The following is an 18,319-nucleotide window of genomic DNA, read 5'->3' on the forward strand; positions in this document are numbered from 1 at the left end:
AACCTCCAGAACGCCTTTCCTATCATTAGCTTCTACCACCAGTGAACTGAGACTGCTCTTAGCTGGATTTCAGTTAAAGAATGTTTATGTGGTCATTATTTTGCAGTGTTTGTCGACTGCATCTTTTCCCTTTTGTTTGCAAAAGTAAATCTCAAACCCCATATAGATGTTAACGGATTCAGACCACATTCAACCAGGTGTGAATAACCTCTCCACTAGGGCAGAAGGCATTCACCAGGAGGGTCTCCTCTGCAAGGAATGTTCTTCACTACTTGCTGAATGTGGATCACAGGCTCAGACCCCAGACCATCTGGGGTACAGGGCTACATGGCAACACCAACAGCACACGGGCTCAAAAAGAAAACAATGCATTGGGTAAGCTGTTCTAATCAATGTTTAAAGTTTTGTGTGTGTGCTTCTAATATAAAAAGATTTGTCTCCCCTCCTTAGCTTCCCATCCTATTTCACCATCTGTTCAAAATTATGTCCCGGAAAGCCTGAAAATTCACCTGCTGGCTATCCAGAAAACTATGCAGATGCAAAATCAGTGGGGAGACAACTCTGAAGTTTACATCTGAGGATGTTGCCAGCATAACTTTCATATCCAGATACTTTGTTTGATTAAGAATAGGAAATTCTATTATAAGAAAATAAAATTACCATGGCAACATCTTCCCAACACAGTTCGTAGTCACATGGACTTTTAAGTGACACCAAGGTAGCTCAGTAACAATTCACTACCAGTAATGACCAAGTACAACTGAATTCCCTAAAATGACATCCTTGCTTTCCCCATCTGCTCAATGACTCTTGCAACAGTTTTTGACTATTAAAAACTACCAAAATAGGATTTTTTAATTTATCAAGATCACATAATTCAACCCAAAGTATTCTATGCAATTGTGGTGGAGCTATTCAGATTCTGGACTTCTGTGAAGAAAAATCTAAAAGGGCAAACTTCCAAAACGGCCTCCTGAATGGTACTGGGCAACCCAGTCTGAAATTTCTAGAGACCTCAGGGATCATATTCAGATCTAAATTTTGGAAAACTATAATCAGTCAATATTTTGACAATGAGAGAAAGGAAAGTAACTTTTCAGAGCACTGGGTTAGTTATAAAGCTTTATAAGCTATAAAGCTCTAAAGAAGTTAACACACACTTAACTCTTGTTCATAAAAAAAATGAGGCCCTTAATCTAATTAAGATGATTGGGAAAGGTGCGGAGGAGTAATTGATTTGGGAGATCTTCTGAGAACAAGTACACAGGGTCAAGTATCAAATGACATGATTAAAGTGACAGGTATTCGGCTGCCACCTAAAAGGCTGATGACAGCAGCCTCTCCCACCTGTGACTGCAAAGTGCCACCATATGAATATGTGACTCGCCTACTCTGGTTTGTGGCCAACTGCAAGGAATCCTGATATTCTCATTTCTGCTCATGCTTATAAGTTAATGATCCGGTAGCACTGGTTACTCAATTTTAAAAGTATTCAGACAGACCCTGCAAATAAATACAAAACATTTCTGTATCCCTACAATCCCACTACCATAAAAGGTTATACATAAATTTAATGAATTCAGCTTTCTTAACCATTTTCTCAGCTTAAGTTTGTCCTTACCCTAAGGGAAGCCATGTTCAACTTATATCTAAAATATATTTAAATATTCTAAAGGTATCATATCAGACCTAAGTTATCAAAAAATGTAAACAAAATTTATCCACCTTATAGTTATAAACCACTTTTTAAAGTTTTTAATTCACCCTCTGCTGGCCCTCAAAAAAAAAACCTAACCAAGTCACATTTAGACTGAAAAGCTGATACAGATTTTTAAGTGGTTCCTCAGAGACAACTGCCAATTACTTTAAACTACTGTTATTGAATCTAGTGGTTTATTGCATTACTCAATTTAAAAGACCAAAATGATTCCATTTTGGTCTTCCAATAATGCTCTTTCTGAATAAGCCCCCAGATTCTGCCGTCCGAAGTAATGGTGCTGAACTGGAGATTCTGCAGTAACCCTCGGCACAAAACTGGGACTGGATGTCAAGCAATCTTATGCTTTCAACTGCACCTATGAAAAATCTCAGCTCCCGGGATCAATCCGCTTTGGTTGAAAGGAACTTCAAGGGTGGAAACTTAAGGTGAAGTCGAGAAGCAAACAGGGGAACACCGATGACCCTCACAAGAAAATCAAAGGATCCGTTCATCCCGTGATGTCATCCTCACACTCCACAGTCAGACTGCTTCTCCTGAAGCTGCCTCGTCAGTATCTGGTATGAAGACAGGAAAGCCACTCCTATGTGGAAGAGGATTTGCCAGAGGCTCCTCAGCCCATGCAGGTACATGTTGCCCAGGCAAATAAAGAGCAGCATCAGCACCACCTTCATCGTCCTGGCTGGACTGTAGAACAGGTACAAGTAACACTGAAATGACACCAGAAGAGGAAGTCCCATCAGAGGTAATGAAATGGCCAAGGTCAGATGCAAGATTCACTTATCGTACCTGCCACGCAGTGTCACTTCATACACATTAGCTTATTAAACTGAATCCGTTACAATGGAGCTTGGACTCACTGGATCAGCTGCTGTTAATCACTGGATGAAAGTGGGGATTTGGAAGAGGTAAGAAAAGTGAAAAAGACATCACAGGAGGAACTAGAACATAGCACTCTTGAAAGAATTCAAGAAAGACAGACAGAAATGCCCAGGCTGTGCTGTAGAGAAAGAAGAGATGCAGGTCAGGGGCAGACAGCCAGGCCAGAACACCCTAACAAGATCAACAGGCCTCCAGATGAATTTTCCTTCAGGGGGGTCATAACAGGTGAGAAGGCTGCTGAGAGAAGCTGTGCTTTTACTATTTTAGCTTTTCCTGAGTTACAACTGCATAGGGGACCACTGTTCCCTAGACAGGCTCCTTGTTATGTCTTCAAAAGCATCTCTGAGGACTTCCCTGGTGGTCCAGTGGTTAAGACTCCATGCTTCCACTACAGGGTGCACGGGTTTGATCCCTGGTCGGGGAACTAAGATCCCACAGGCTGAGTGGCACAGCCTAAAAAAAAAAAAAAGAAAGAGAGAGAGAAAAAAAAAGCATATCCGACTCAGGGAAAGGTCTTATAGCAGGGAGAGTGACTGAAATTTCCTGTAGGGCTATCACACAGAAAGAGGCCATTCTTGTTCTGCAAAAGGTGGAAATCATTTTTTGGTTCACTGTTGGGGGTTTTTTTTGGTTTTTTTTTTAAAAGACACATTCTCAAAACACAGAACAATCTGACAAAAGCTCGGGGCGGGGGGACGGAGAGAGTTCCCCATCGAAAGAGCTATCCAAGTAAGACTGCAGTTGAGGGGATGAAGGTGGAACTGTAAGATACCTGCAGCCCTGAAATGCAGGCTCCAGGAAACTTCTCCTGGCAACACCCAAGGTCTTAGAGACTTGTTTTCTAAAAAAATGAGTGCATTTTCAATCTTGGGATGAAAATTTCTTTTTGCACAATCAGGTAATTCTTAAAAACAGGCCATCTAGGATGTATGCAGGAGAGAGAGGAAGTGCCCTGAGAACAGAACTTGAAGAAGAAGCTTAAACATGCAGAAAAGGTACTAAAATCCTAGTCCGTGTGGAGGACGAGGAAAGAGAGTCAGGTTTTTACTAGAATTAACTCTGCCTATAGGGGATTCAAAAGCTCCTTTTTACCCGACTCCTTAAGTACACAGCTTATTTGAAAATAACTAATAATCAAAGGGCTGTAGTTACTGTTATAATTTTTGTTTCATTTCCTAAGGACAGATTTGACTCAGATGGTATTACTATTAAAAACAACAAATTTTTTAACCTAGTCCTGTGTTTGAAGAGAAACACATATACGGGGGCTTCCCTGGTGGCGCAGTGGTTGAGAATCTGCCTGCCGATGCAGGGGACACGGGTTCGAGCCCTGGTCTGGGAAGATCCCACATGCCGCGGAGCAACTAGGCCTGTGAGCCACAACTACTGAGCCTGCGAGTCTGGAGTCTGTGCTCCGCAACAAGAGAGGCCACGATTAGTGAGAGGCCCGTGCACCGTGATAAAGAGTGGCCCCTGCTTGCTGCAACTGGAGAAAGCCCTCGCACAGAAACGAAGACCCAACACAGCCAAAAATAAATAAATAAATAAAAACTAAAAATGAATATCTGCTTACAAAAAAAAAAAAAAAGAAAGAAACACATATACATAGGTGTCACTTCTGCAGAAGGACATTTCTGTACTTGGACGCCCCGACAATAAGCACGAGGCAGGACCCTGCCTCATACTGATCAGGCCCAACCCAATCCCCACTGCAGTCTCAGCCCTCACTTCTTGGGAGCCCAGTTCAAATTCCTGTTTCTGTCCTGCACTGTCAAAGGCCCTGAGGCCTAGGGCAAGTGGCTTTCCCTTTCTGAGCCCAAAGGTCTTTTCTCTGTAAAATGAGAGGATTGGGCAGGATGGGTGGAGGGTCCTTCCACTAAGGGCTGGTACTATATCCATCATTTGAACCAAGGCCTTGGTGGAACAAAAGCAGGATCTAGAAACTTGCTGATGGTTCCAACAGAACAAAGTAAGGCCATGGGTTTAGCCCACTCACTAAAACATCAACGTTTCACCCACCTGGAAAATGCAGGCTACAAAAGGAATAAGAAAAGCCAGAATATTTCCAATTTCTTCATGTGCAACCTAAGATAAATATGAGGAACACAAGGAAAGGAATATTTAGAGGACACGAAACATTATGACGTGAAGTGCTTTACTCCGCATTGGGTGTGGTATGGTTGACAGTACAAAATCCCTGGCTGGGTGAGAAATAGGCCCCCGTTCACGCATCGCACCAGGGGGTGACATGAAATCCTTCTGAATGGCCTGGACACACCAAGCACCCTCCAGTCCCCATGCATGTGTGCTGAGCCCTCAACCTGGAATGCCCCCACCCCCAGCCCTGCCACCTCTCAAAATCCAACTCATCTGTAAGAGCTAAGCTTTCCCCAACTCCTCCCACCCCCCGGTACTGCCACCTCCTTAGCGATGCTGTCACACTCTGCTATGTGCCCCGACTCAGGGACTATGTCTTGACCAACGAACACCTGTTCTAGTGCATACAGACACTCGGTAAGCATCTGCTTATGAGTCGTCGTAAACAATAGGAGTGGGAACCACACCACACATTGGCCAAAGACGGGGTGTGGAAACAGCCAGCCACCACTCACGGCCCAGGCCTGCTGCTGTTCCCCAAACACTTCGGTCCCCATAAGCCACCTGAGATTCCGTCTAAGTTGCGCTTCAGGCTTTAGCCACCACGTGCCTCGGTGCGAGCGTTACGGCTCTGTTTTTAATAGTAACATCTATCTGTTCATGTTCATAGTGGTTCCATACTTTTTCTTAAAGTGTTGGAAATACTTCAAAATTTAAAAATAATATTTAAAAAGCACGGAAGTAGAAACGTCCTTTGAGATGAGCAGGCTGGCCAATCAACTTCGCGGTGACACAGTTCTTTTGACAAAGACACCAGGAAGCTGGTACCTGAATGGTATAAATCAGACTATGAGGCCACTCTCCCCAGGGGAAGAAAGGGCCTGAACGTTAAAGTCTGAGCATCAAACTTTTGCCCTGGATGAACAATCCAGCCCCCGCAGGGACTCCTGGAGTCCCCAGGGCCATGGGGTGGCCTGATGTCCTTGAAGCAAGTTTTCCATTTCTCACCAGTATCCCAGCAGGGCCCTTTGGCGTCTTAGGAGAACAGATAACAAAAGAGCAAGTTTCATATTTGTTCAACTTACGACAAAGAATGAAACGAGAAGTAAAAATTTTACTTCAAATTTTAAAATGTAGTACATAATAGCCTTATAAATAATATGTATCCCCATCTGTTTCTTCCATCATGTGTCTTTTGATTTAAAATGTATATGAAAGGTTACCTGTAAAGAATGTTCTGCGAGGTGAATTCCACGAATGAGGTTCAGAGCAGCGCACATGATGTTGAGAATAAGAGAGAGGATGCCCAGGGCCGTCACAGGTTCCATTCGGAAATTAGGAGCTTCACAATGAAAAACGAGAAGCGTCTAGTGAAAATAATTTCCATATGAAGGAAAAATAAAGACATTAACTAGACTTCCGCTAATGAAAAGGTTTATTATGTTAAACACACAACTGCAAACATATTAATTTTAAAAGCAGCTGTAGTTAGAGGGGGAAAAGGCAAGAAATGAAGGACAGAATGGATCTGGGAATCCAAGGTGAATTTCTTCCAGAAAGAGGCCACTTCTCTGAGCAAGCACAGATTTTTTCAAGTGCTTCATTTCCTTTCTATTTAAAACAGTGGTTGCCAACCAGAGACGATATGGCCCCTCAATCAGTGTCTAGAGACATTTTGGGTTGTCCCCACTGGGGAAAGGTTGCTACTGGCATCTGTCATGGGTGGAGGCCATGAATGTTTCTAGACATCCTACAATGCACAAGACAGCCCTCACAACAAAGAACTTCCAGTACAAAATGTCAATAGGGCTAAGGTTGAGAAATCCTGATTTAAAGCAGTTTATGGCTTTAGCTGTAAATTGGTTGTCAAATCCTGAAGCATTTCTATTACACAGCTCAACCCTCAGCTTGTAAAATGTTCCATTCTTTTTCTGACAAGCACAACATTCAGTGTCATGTGTGCTTCTGGAGCAATTCACAGCAAATGCAATTTTTTTAATTCCAAAATTATTGGGAAGAGGAGGGAAACATTGATTGTTTCAGCTACAAGCTGTTTCTGGAACTCTAATTAGGACAAATGATCATTCTCTCTTTAAAGATAACTGCTGAAACGGATTCTGGTTCACCCAATTAAATAGTGTCCCACCCATTCCCTTGCTATGCTCCTTTTAAATCATCCTTTCTTGTCCTTACATTTCCCACATACGCAAACACAGACACAGATATCTAGCCACAACCCAACTGACGCCTACTGTTAGTGTGTTAGAGTTTCCACTGAGCAATTCAAAGTTTCTGTTAGAACAGAGCATGCTACCTGTAAAGGTTCTAGCCTTGGAACAATAGGGGGAGTCAAACCAGAGTAAAACATCCTAGAAAGACAGGCAAGTTGACACTTTTTGGATTTTCTCCTCTTGTCTAAGTGTTTATAAGATAAAACATACATCACAACGTTACCCTGTCTACAGATATGGCAAAGGAGAAGCTTGGGGTCTGATTACCCAGTCTTCCTTCCACAAAAGTTAAGTTCAATCCCAATATAAATTACAACAACTTATTGAATGGCGTAAAAGCCAATCCAGGAATTTACTGGTTGAAACAGATCAAATCGAAACACAAAGTTAAGCCAAAAATGTGAACATTTTTAATACACCACTTTCAAAATTCAAGCAATGAATTTAGTATAAAACTGTTAAAACAAAGTAATTAGACTGTTATAATGTAGATGGTTCTGTCTTCCAGGGAAGGATTCAGCTTTTACACCATTACAGAATTCTTAGAATGTAAATATCCACTTTAATTAAAGATTGGTTTAATTGTGTGTAACTGTAAACAAGGAATGCAAAAAAGCATGCTTTGCTATGTGCTAGGCATTGAGCGGCTACTGGTGTTAATGCCAGACTAAGTCACGGACGCCAGGGCACTGTGAGCACGGTCATTAACACCTCATTCCTCAGATAAGGACTCGGAAATCCAAAGGGATAGAGGGATGTTCCCGGGTCCCACAGAGAAGCAGAGAGTGAGAGGTCTAGAAGCCCTGGCTCTGGCCCCTGCCCACTCTCATCCCCACAGCCCTCCACTCCCTCCATCAAGGAGCGGGGGTTTCTCAGTGGAGATTCCCAATGTTTCACTAAATGATGAGATAAGGACTCACTGTCAAAGGAAAAAAGGAGAGAGAGAGAGAGAGAATGTACAAATCTGTACAGTTCAATAAGTGACTTCCAGCAAAAGAGAGTGAAAATCTCCTTTACACCATTTAAATGTGCAGATTTCACCCTGGTTAAGAAAACAACCTGCCAAGTCACTCTTCTCCTGAATTTCGTCAAAAGAGTTGCCTCTCTTCAGATCGACTCACTGGTCACAACAGTTGAGTTTTTTATAACAGCCACCTGGAACAAGATCAGCCCATGTTTCTCCCCACGTATTTTATACACTGCCCCCCACCCAAACACCTTCCTACTTCCTACTAAAACAGTCACTGTGCATTTGAAATACACAATCTCACCTCATCTTTATCAACGTCAGAGAGCAGCAGGCCACTTACCAGGCTCCAAGTGCATCTGTGGGTGACCGTTCATCACCCCGTTAGCCACATCTGTGTCCTCCAGAGTGAGAACCACCGGAGGCTGGAACTTGAGCTCCTCCTGAATTTTTTCTAAGCTGCTCTCCATCTGGGTGGAACTTACATAGTTAAAATGCCACTTCACTTTCTGAATGACGCTGTCTGCGAAAAGAGAGCGCGACCCAAGCTGAGTGTCTTCATAACAATGGATGTTATAAGACAATACACGTACACAATGAAGTTTACACTTCTAAGCAAGCTAGTAAGTCAGCCAGACTCTGAAGAGTGTCAACTACCCATGAAGGTCAAATGATTAATACGTATAAGGACTGGTCTCATCAATCTCTTCAAAGCAGAATAATTAAAACGTTGACAGTCTGTCCATCAGAACCTCAGTGGCAAGGGAGTCAGGGGACAGAGGCTTGAGTCTTAGCTCAGCCACGACTCCTAGTACAATCCTGGACCATTCATAGAATATTTCTACGATAGAAAAATGGGGACAGTCATTTTTGACCTGATTATCCCAAGAAAAGGCGTGTGAAAAAAACTTACAAATCATTGTGAGTATGTTGTGCAAACTAGGATTATATATCTGAAAGGCACTGGTTTTAATTCTTTTATTTACATTAGTGTTAACCATTACCAAGTTTTAATAAGTATTTGAAGTGAAGTTTCATACATATTGGCAAAGCAAAATCATGTATAATTCTAATACCCACATACTTTTACTTATATTCTACTCGCACTCAGTAATGAATAAACGTGATGCAGGGAAGGGTCTCCTGTGAGACCAAGCCCACCGCTTTGGAAGGAAGGCGCATGCAGAGATGAGGGGAGAGAAGAACACAGGTCTACCAGCTGCCCATCAAATAACAGTCAAGGGATGCTGCAGCTGTGGTCCGACTGGGGACAGCACGCCCTTCAGAAGAAGAAGTGGGGCTGAGAGCGGCAGCTGGACCAATCCTCACAGGGAGACTCAGGCAGAACTCATGGTCTATGTCACAGGGCTACCAGGCTGGGGCCCGAGTATCAGGGAGCTGCCCAGCACCAAAAGGGGGTGCCGGCCCCATCACTGATGGGCCAGCCAGAGACCACATGAGGGGATGTGAGCAGTAGCTGCCAGAAGCATAAGTGGCAACACTTCCAGGTGCCAGCCCTGCGCCTGACCCTGAGTACCAAATGCTGCTAGCCCCTCGTTCAAGAGCATCACAGGGACCATGGCGATTTACACCGAGACCAGAGAATGTCCCCCAACTCCCACCTCTACTCCTCCTCTCCAGGATCTCAAGATGACTTGAATCACGGCCGACAGACACTGATAGCGTACGCTATAATTACCCTGCTGTGTTCCAAAGCCCTGAGCCTCCACACGGCCTCTGGCAGGGCCTAGAAAAGGAGTATCCTCTTGCAGAGCTGTGCTCCTCAAACCTCTGCATGAAGGACCAGTTTTTTCTTATTTCCAAATGGTTGCAGACAGATAGTTTGATAAAATACAACTGAAAATATCGCAGGAGTGCCAAATTACTGTAAGAATTTCTAAACTCTTATTCTCACTCTCTGTACGTCCCTCATGCTGGAAGAACGGGTACCACCCTTGAGCAGCGCTGCTCTAGAGCAGGGGTTGGCAGTGTTCTCAGAGTGCCAGAGAGTCAATGTTTTAGGCTTATGGGCCCTAGAGGGTCCATCACAACAGCTCACCTCTGCCAGGGAAGGGCAAAAGCAGCCACAGACAACCCGTTAGTAATAGAATAAGCATGGCTATGTTCCACTTTATTTACAAAAAACAGACCCTTGGCCCACAGTTTGCTGACGCCTGCTCCAGAATAAGATATAGGTTTCGCCATTCTTCCACCCTGCCCCAGGCTCTGGAGAGATGAAAAGCCACAGTGTTGAATCTCCAAGCTTGCAGGCCCCTTCCACTGCTGTGAAATCTCATGGTATAAGGCTGCTCTCCAGTGACATGTTACAGCACCTCCAGTGGTTTTCCCTGACGGTCAAAGCCAAATCCAAACTGGAAATTCTACACATACAATGCCGCAAGAGAGAACAATCAATACGAACGAGGGTTACGAACCAAATTCGAGAAAGGCGTATGGCCTGGAGGCTAGGCCAATGCAGGTGGTGTCATAGGAAGCTGTGAATTCCCACCACAGGGTCTCCAGGAAGCAGAAGGCCATGGCTGCTGGACACTGGCGGGAGCAGATAGCCATGCAGGCTACATCCCTCGAAGAAGAAAAGCTGGAACAAAAGAGCGTCATCTGCGTTACCAGGGAACAGACCCATGTACTTGCATCCCGCACCCAGACGCCACGTTGCCTCAACTCTGGATCTGTTGGGCCTTGAATAGTCCTGGAGCTGTCTGTTGCATCTCTTCAGCTAGACCTGCCGGGGACCGTGCCTTTCTTATACTTCCTCTAAAATGTATAGTGGCATTTGCCACTGACAATGTGTGATCACTCTAACTTATTTATTATTAACTAAGCTATGGGACCGCTCACCTGTAAGGAACAAAAGCCTTAGTTTCCTCTGTGAAAATAACAGTGAATATTTGAGTCAAAATACCAATGAGTAGAACATTTTACATTCTACTTGTCAAAAAATGACTGAAGTACCCAGAACTTCATTTGAAGTGATAGGTTTTTTGTCTGCTTGTTTGTTTGAACAGAGAAAAGGTTTCCTATTTGAGGTACAGCACAAAGTTCACATAGACTGTTAGATAATCACAGCATAATGAGGAAGGGACCACCGAGGAAGGTGGTTTCAGGCAGCCAGAGAAAGGAGCAGTAGATGTCGGCAGATGCAGCTCAGCTTTAGCTCCTGAGCACCCAGAGCCCATACCACAGGGTGACAGCTTCATATGCCTACCATCCGGATCCCTCCTCAGGCCATGACCCTTCTCGCTTGACAATACCACCAAGCCTGGGATTAGACCTGGACTTTTCCTTTTGTTTTCCTAATTCTGAGACTGAATTCCCCTGAAAGGATGCCACCTTCTCAGGTCAATCAAAAATTTACTATTCAAGGGGAACAAAAAGAACTTGGTAAGTGAAGGCCTAAATTCTGGAAAACAATGGTGTGAAATCTACAACAAGCCATTTTGAGATTTCGAAACCTGCCTTGCCCCATCCCTCCTTAGAACGCCTTTTTACTCTAACCCCTAGAATAAGAAATGAGATAACACATGAGGAGCAGACCTTGGTGCCTGGTTGCCTCCATTCAAATCCTGGCTCTACCATTTACTACCAGTCTAACCTTAGGGAAGCTGTTTAACCTTAGTTTCCTCCTCTGTAAAACAGGTATAATACCATTATCTACCTCATAAGCCCATACAGCACTTAGAGTAGTACCTGGCCCATGGAAAACAATCATATTAGCTCTTATTACCATGATTATTGTAACCACTTGATTCCTACTCCCACTGGAGCATTTGCCCCACTGTGTAATATTCAGTTATATATTCCTCTCGTCCCCTTATTAGACCTGGAGTTCCTTGAGAAGAGGGACCTACTTATGCTCATTTTTACTCCCCTGCTCCTGTCATATAAACACTTTTTACTTTAAAATGTTTAAAAAGTGAAAAAATTAAAAAAGCAAAAACTGAAGGCAGGAACTCTAAGTCAAGTCTTTTCTCTGATTTTCTTGGCTTCGTCACTCTCGTCCTTTTCCTTTCCTGACATTTGAATCTAGTATCTCCTTTCGACTCGCCTTTTTTCCACCCCTGCACCTAATGCAGAAAAAACTACCAAACTAAAGGCATGAAGACTGGGTGACCAGGGCCTGCCGATGCTCACGGCCGCTCTGCCAGCTGATTCACTTTGCCATACGGCAGAAACTAACAGAACATTGTAAAGCAACTATACTCCAATAAAAACTAATTACAAAAAAAAAAAAAAGAAAGAAAGAAAGGTGGGAGTTGGGGCAACAGTGCTTGAGTCCCTTTGATTCTATTGTAAATACACACAACCTTGGACTGCTGTCTGATGTGAGACCTGCTTTTAACACACAGTGTCATCAGCATAATGTCACCTCTGCACGTGGTTAAGATGTTCTTGAACAGTGAACATGCTTGCTTACTGGATACTGAAGTCAAGTCCTTCTGCAGAACCTCGACCTGGATACTGGGCCAGTCGCAAGGCTAAAGTCTTGAGCCGTCTCCTGCATTCCAGAAAATCTTGGCTGTGGTAAAAGTCAGTGGAGGCCGAGAGGGGCAGTCCATCCCTCACCCTAACCACACAGGCAAAAAGGATCATGGACATGGTCCACAAGAGAAGTCATGAGGACACCTGAGGAAGGAAGGTCACCTTGTTACTGAGGGCCGAGTGATGAGCCAGGGACACCACTGCCCTTGAAATGTTCACTCTGGGTTGTTTCACCCTCACCCCCACCACAAATGTAAATGTGGCTTTTATTTTTACTTCCCTGCCCTCTACTGCTATGTCACTCCCAATTGTCCTCCCTCCATTAGCCTCCCTGTCTCTTCTTCACTTGTAATCCTCCTTTTCCTTCTCTCTAATGAATCTCTCCATTTGCAGAATTAAACCAACTGGGATGAGGGAACAGAGACCAGAACGGCTCAGGAGCAACAGCAGTGACAGTGGGGAGCAGGACAAAGGCAGCAAGATGGTCCCAAAGGGCCAGGAAGAGCCTGACACTGATGCAGCAGGGGTGGGATCCAGGGACCTGGGCATTTCAGGTCATCCAGCGAGGTAGGTGCTGAGCAGTTTACTTGCCATATCCTCACCTGAAGCGGAGGGCTTCTGAGCATTTAACCTAAAGTTGGCAGCAAGGAAAGCAGAAGGCAAAAATAAAACAGAGAGGATAGGATGTCCTACTGAATTTCTGCACATCTGACACAGAGCCAGTCTTCAAAATGATGAGAGTTCTTACAGATGGCTAAAGGAAGTCACTTAGCAAATAAGATACTAAATTTTGAGCCATGATATGTGACCACCATTAAGCAACAAAAGGAGACAGATTCTGAGGCCTCATGGCACCTGTGGCAAATTAGAACAAGGTGCTTCTTGGGGTGGAAACAACCCTGGACCAGTTCTGCTGGCAGAGCCTAGTTGGGTGTCAGCCCCCATCTATTAACCCTGCAGGTGCTCATACAGGGCATAAACTGCATCTCTGCATGTGGCAGCCCTGCAACCAGGGATTAGTGAGGAGGCTATTACAGCTTTGATGCATCTTTCTATGGATCTACACATCCTGTTTCACAGATCCTGTTGTCAGATCCTCTACCTGGATAGGATATTAACAGGTATGGGCACTGGTGGACTTTTCTCCCAAAGAACACTAGGGATGTAATTTGGCATCTCAATTACCGCGAGCTGTAGGAAACAGGAGCCCCAGGATGTACACTACTCTCTTCACCTTTGTGCCTCTGTGCACTCTTCGCCTATATCTACACTCCTCTGATCTCCCCACATTCAAATCCACACCAAGGACTGTCTCCAATACAAAATTAAAAATAAAATACCATTTAAAATCCAAAAAATGATCTCAATAAAGCTATATTTTATAGCTTTTCCATCTGTAATGGATGAATGGATAATTATTCCCATTTTATACATGAAGAAACTGCAGTGGTATAAAAATAAGAGACGGCAAAAAGAAAAATTAGTCTACCAGGCAACAGACCATACTCAGCCCATTTGTCCCATCTCCCCACACTTCCCATTGAAGGGTAAAAATGTGAAAAGTCGCAGGAGATAGAAAAGGAAGAAATAAAACTACTCCTATCTGCAGATGGCATAGTTGTCTACATGGTAAATGCCAAAGAGCCTACTAAAAAAGAACTCCTAAAATGAATGAGCTCAACAAGGTTGCAGAATATAAGACCGATATACAAAATCAATTCTTTTTCTACGTACCAGCAATAAACACATAGAAACCAAAATCAAAAATAAAATACCACTGACAATCATCCAAAAAAATGATCTCAATAAAGCTATACTTACTTTTTTTTTTTTTTTTTTTTTTTTTTGCGGTACGCGGGCCTCTCACCGCCATGGCCTCTCCCGTTGCGGAGCACAGGCTCCGGACGCGCAGGCTCAGCGGCCATGGCTCACGGGCCCAGCCGCTCCGCGGCACGTGGGATCCTCCCGGACCGGGGCACGAACCCGCGCCCCCCGCATCGGCAGGTGGACTTTCAACCACTGCGCCACCAGGGAAGCCCAATATAAAAACTTTTAAACTAATAAAACTTATAAAAAAAAAAGTTAAGTTTTAAAACTAATAAAAATTTTTCCACGATAAATCTCTACTTGGAGAGGAAAAAAGAGTTTTACATAAATGAAGTTTTAAAAAATAGAAACTGAAATAGTAATCAAATATAGCACTCTAGTTACTATTAGGTTTTATCAAAATTATATTTTAGTCTGTCTCTGCCATTTCCTAAATCCTTTTCTCAGCATCTATTTATAAACTGCTCATGTCAGAGATTATCCATATTCCACCGGCAAAAGACTGTGCTTAGCTGGAGGGCCCCCTTGTTCCAACTGGTTTCTTTTCGTCCCTGTATCCTTAACACTCTCTCAAACCCCTGCCACATACACTTCTCCTCCCTCCAAAAGAGAGACAGAAAGAAAGGGGGAGAGACAAACAGCATTAAATGACCAGGCCTTGCAAAATAGTAATTTAAACGGGCAAAACAAGTTTCACTTGGCACACAAATATTCAAACACAAGCGTTCACCATAAGGCATTACCCACTCCTCAAATCCAAAATACAGAAGACAGGGGCTTCCCTAGTGGTGCAGTAGTTAAGAATCCACCTGCCAATGCAGGAGACACGGGTTCGAGCCCTGGTCCGGGAAGATCCCACACGTCGCGGAGCAACTAAGCCCGTGCGCCACAACTACTGAGCCTGCGCTCTAGAGCCCGTGAGCCACAACTACCGAGCCTGTGTGCCTAGAGCCTGTGCTCCGCAACAAGATAAGCCACCGCAATGAGAAGCCCACGCACCGCCAACAAAGAGTAGCCCCCCTCTCGCCGCAACTAGAGAAAGCCCGCGCACGCAGCAATGAAAACCCAACACAGCCAAAAATAAAATAAATTTTTAAAAAATACAGAAGACAAAATAGAGTTATATCATCCTTACTGAATTCACCTTCAGCCACAGGACTTGAGAACTGGTTACCTCATTTGTAGTTCAAGAAAGTGCCTTGGTTCCGCATTGCTTGGGGATGGGGTAGGGAGAGGGTAGAGGTCAAGTCTGTCACTTGTTATGAGCTAAGAAGAGTAGGGGGCTGAATTTGATAGCAACTAATATTATATGCCAGGCACTGTGCTAGGAACTTTTACACTGATAATGTTATTTAATGCTCATAACATCTATGGGGTAGGCATAATCTACACTGGACAGAAGGGAAAACTGTAGCTCCAAGGGTTAAGTGGTAGAGCCAGTATTCCATCCAAAACTTCCTTACTCAAAATACTGGAAAGCCTATGATCTTTCCACTACACTCTGCTTCTCTAAATCCAATCTTTGGGATTACAGCTACTCTATTTCCCGAAAACAATTCCTTCCCCTGGAGCACTGATAATTAGAACTAATCAGAGACCTGTTAATAAAAGCAGCCAAGGCCTAGGATTACACTAGTTACAACTGCTCCTTACTCATTGTATTACTTTGGATAAGTTGGTTTTCCTCTCTGAGCATTGGTCATCTTTGGATGCGGTGGATCTCTGAGGCTCCTTCTAAGAATAAAAAGCTTTGGGACCCCAAGATGTCCTCTGTGTTGTAAACACAAACTCTTAGAGCTATAACAACATTGTCTAAAATGTATTTTCCAGAGCAAACTGTTGTGTCAATTTAATTGTTTAGCAATATTAATGCACTTTCAATTATTTACATTTTTATTTTACTAAAATTATCTCTATCAGAATTAATTCCCTTCTTTGTAAAATTTAATGAAGCTTTACCCTATCCACCGTCTGAGCTTTATTACTTTTCTGACCGTGTCACAAATTTCACCAGTTACTTTTAACCACTGGGAATATTCTTTTGTGGCTTTGATGTCTACAAACCTAATTAAGCACCGGGGTGCTTAATCCTTCTGGCTCTGGAAGTCTAGATGTAATACTGTAACGGACACAAATATACAGTACCTCTGAACATCTGATATTCAGAAAAGCTGGTCTAGTGCACCCAGTATTTGGTAAACCAAGTCTTATAATATTGGCACGCGAAGGGAAGTTTGCTATTAAAACACTCTACCTGAGTTTCGTGGATAATTAAGGAAACAATCATCCCCTTTATCATTTGGACACACCCCGTCTCCTCCCACTGGGGGCAGCGCTCTACCCGCGTCGGCCGCTGAGGGTTCCTGGCAGGCGCGCACCTCGGATCGTCCTGGAGTCAGGAGAGCAGCCGGCGGCAGAAAAGGGGGAGGGCAGAAGACTTCGGGACGCCAGACGAAGCCCTGGAGAGCTAAGCCGGGCCTGATGGCTGGGCGGGCCCGGGGGGGAGGGACGGCCCTCCACCTCCAGGCCCGCCCTGCGCCACACCCGACGCCGCCAGCTCTCGACTACCGGACCGCAGCGCCCGCCTCCGCCCGCCAACCCTCACCTCGCCCCGACAGCGGCCTCCGGGAGTCGGCGCCCTCCCGCCGCGCCGCCGCGCCACCCTCAGCCTTCTCCGCAACCTTAGCCCACCCGGCTAACCTGGCCCAGGTCACCGGCGGCGCGCATGCGCGAGTCTTGAAACACCACCCCACGCCTTCATTCGCTGCTGCTGAGCAACACCCACACCCGAACCTACCAATCCTGGTGCGCCCACACTGCCTGGTCCCGGCGGAGTCTTGAATGAAGCGGTTCTTAAAGGACTGCGACCCAAATTTAGATGGGGCGTGTGTGGGGCGCGCCTCCCAACTTTCCTCACATCTGTTGGCTCTCACCCGCGGGGATTTGAGTTCCAAACCTGTAATTCCCACGTCCGGAGGTGAGAGAAGTTTTGCAGTTTAAGCTCAGTTCCTGCCGGGTTAGCGAACGGACTGACGTGTGGAGGCAGGGAAGTTCCGCGTGACGCCGCGACACGCCCGGGGCGTGGGTTCAGTTGTCTGCTTGGCGGGAGGCCCGAGATAGGCAAACCAAAGAGCACAGCCACCTGCCAGCCTGGCTGAGATGCCAAAGTCCGACCCCCAGGAACACACCCCAGTCTGGGGGTGGACGTACTCACAGACGGATGACCGGCTGAAGGGAGATTGGGAAGGAGTGTTCATCCATTTATTCATTCAACAATTTTTGAGCACCTGCTGCGAACCAGACACTATGCCGGGCACTGTGGACACAGTGAGTAACTCCTGACAGTAAAAACTATGCTAGCAGAGCAGAGTGAGAGCACCCATCCCACAATACACAGCACGTGTTTAAATACAGACCGAGCTATGTGCTCTTCCGAGAGGAGCACGGGTTTTGAAAGAATTTACAGGAGCTTCTGGTCTGGACTTGGGGGTTCAAGGAGGCTTCCCTGAGAACGTGACATTAGATGAGTAGTAGCTAACTAGGCAAAGGGAAGAAGAGTGTTTCAGACAGAGAGTTGTATAAAGAGCTCTGTGCGGACTGCAGCTGGGCTCCTTGAAGGATGAAAACCAACACTGGATGGGGGTGTGGGGATGGGAGTTATTTAATAGGCACATAATTTCAGTTGGGAAAGATGAAAAAGTTCTGGAAATGGATGGTGGTGATGGTTGCACAACAGTGTAATGTACTAAATGTCACAGAACTGTACATTTACAAATGGTTAAAATGGTAAGCTTTGTGTTCTGTAAATTTTCCCACCAAAAAAAAAAAAGGAAAGAAAGAGAAGTAACTTAGAGTTTATTTTTATTTTTTTATCATTTAAATTTTATTTTAGTTATTTTTTTATACAGCAGGTTCTTATTAGTCATCAGTTTTATACATATCAGTGGTGCTCCACAACGGGAGAGGCCACAACGGTGAGAGGCCCGCGTACCGCAAAACAAAAACAAAAACAAAAACATATCAGTGTATACATGTCAATCCCAATCGCCCAATTCATCACACCACCACCCCTCCCCTCCCCCACTGCTTTCCCCCCTT

General features: G+C 44.7%; 1 protein-coding gene across 2 annotated transcripts; it reads right to left on the bottom strand.

The window, feature by feature from the left end:
• Window positions 1-1,874: 1,874 nt before the first annotated feature.
• SEC22C (SEC22 homolog C, vesicle trafficking protein) lies at window positions 1,875-16,942 on the bottom strand. 2 transcript variants are annotated; one of them, XM_065885532.1, is made up of 7 exons: window positions 16,827-16,942; window positions 12,330-12,538; window positions 10,330-10,493; window positions 8,238-8,417; window positions 5,920-6,038; window positions 4,619-4,684; window positions 1,875-2,427 (listed from the first exon to the last, which is right to left on the bottom strand). In XM_065885532.1, the coding sequence occupies exons 2-7, from the start codon at window positions 12,509-12,511 to the stop codon at window positions 2,227-2,229; spliced, it is 912 nt and encodes a 303-aa protein (XP_065741604.1). In that variant the 5' UTR covers window positions 12,512-12,538; window positions 16,827-16,942; the 3' UTR covers window positions 1,875-2,226. The 2 variants fall into 2 exon arrangements, with proteins under 2 accessions (XP_065741604.1, XP_065741606.1); XM_065885534.1 differs by lacking the exon at window positions 16,827-16,942 and adding an exon at window positions 16,286-16,457.
• Between the last annotated feature and the right edge of the window lie 1,377 nt (window positions 16,943-18,319).

Source organism: Phocoena phocoena, chromosome 10 (assembly GCF_963924675.1).
Source record: "Phocoena phocoena chromosome 10, mPhoPho1.1, whole genome shotgun sequence".
NCBI classification, from domain to species: Eukaryota; Metazoa; Chordata; class Mammalia; order Artiodactyla; family Phocoenidae; genus Phocoena; species Phocoena phocoena.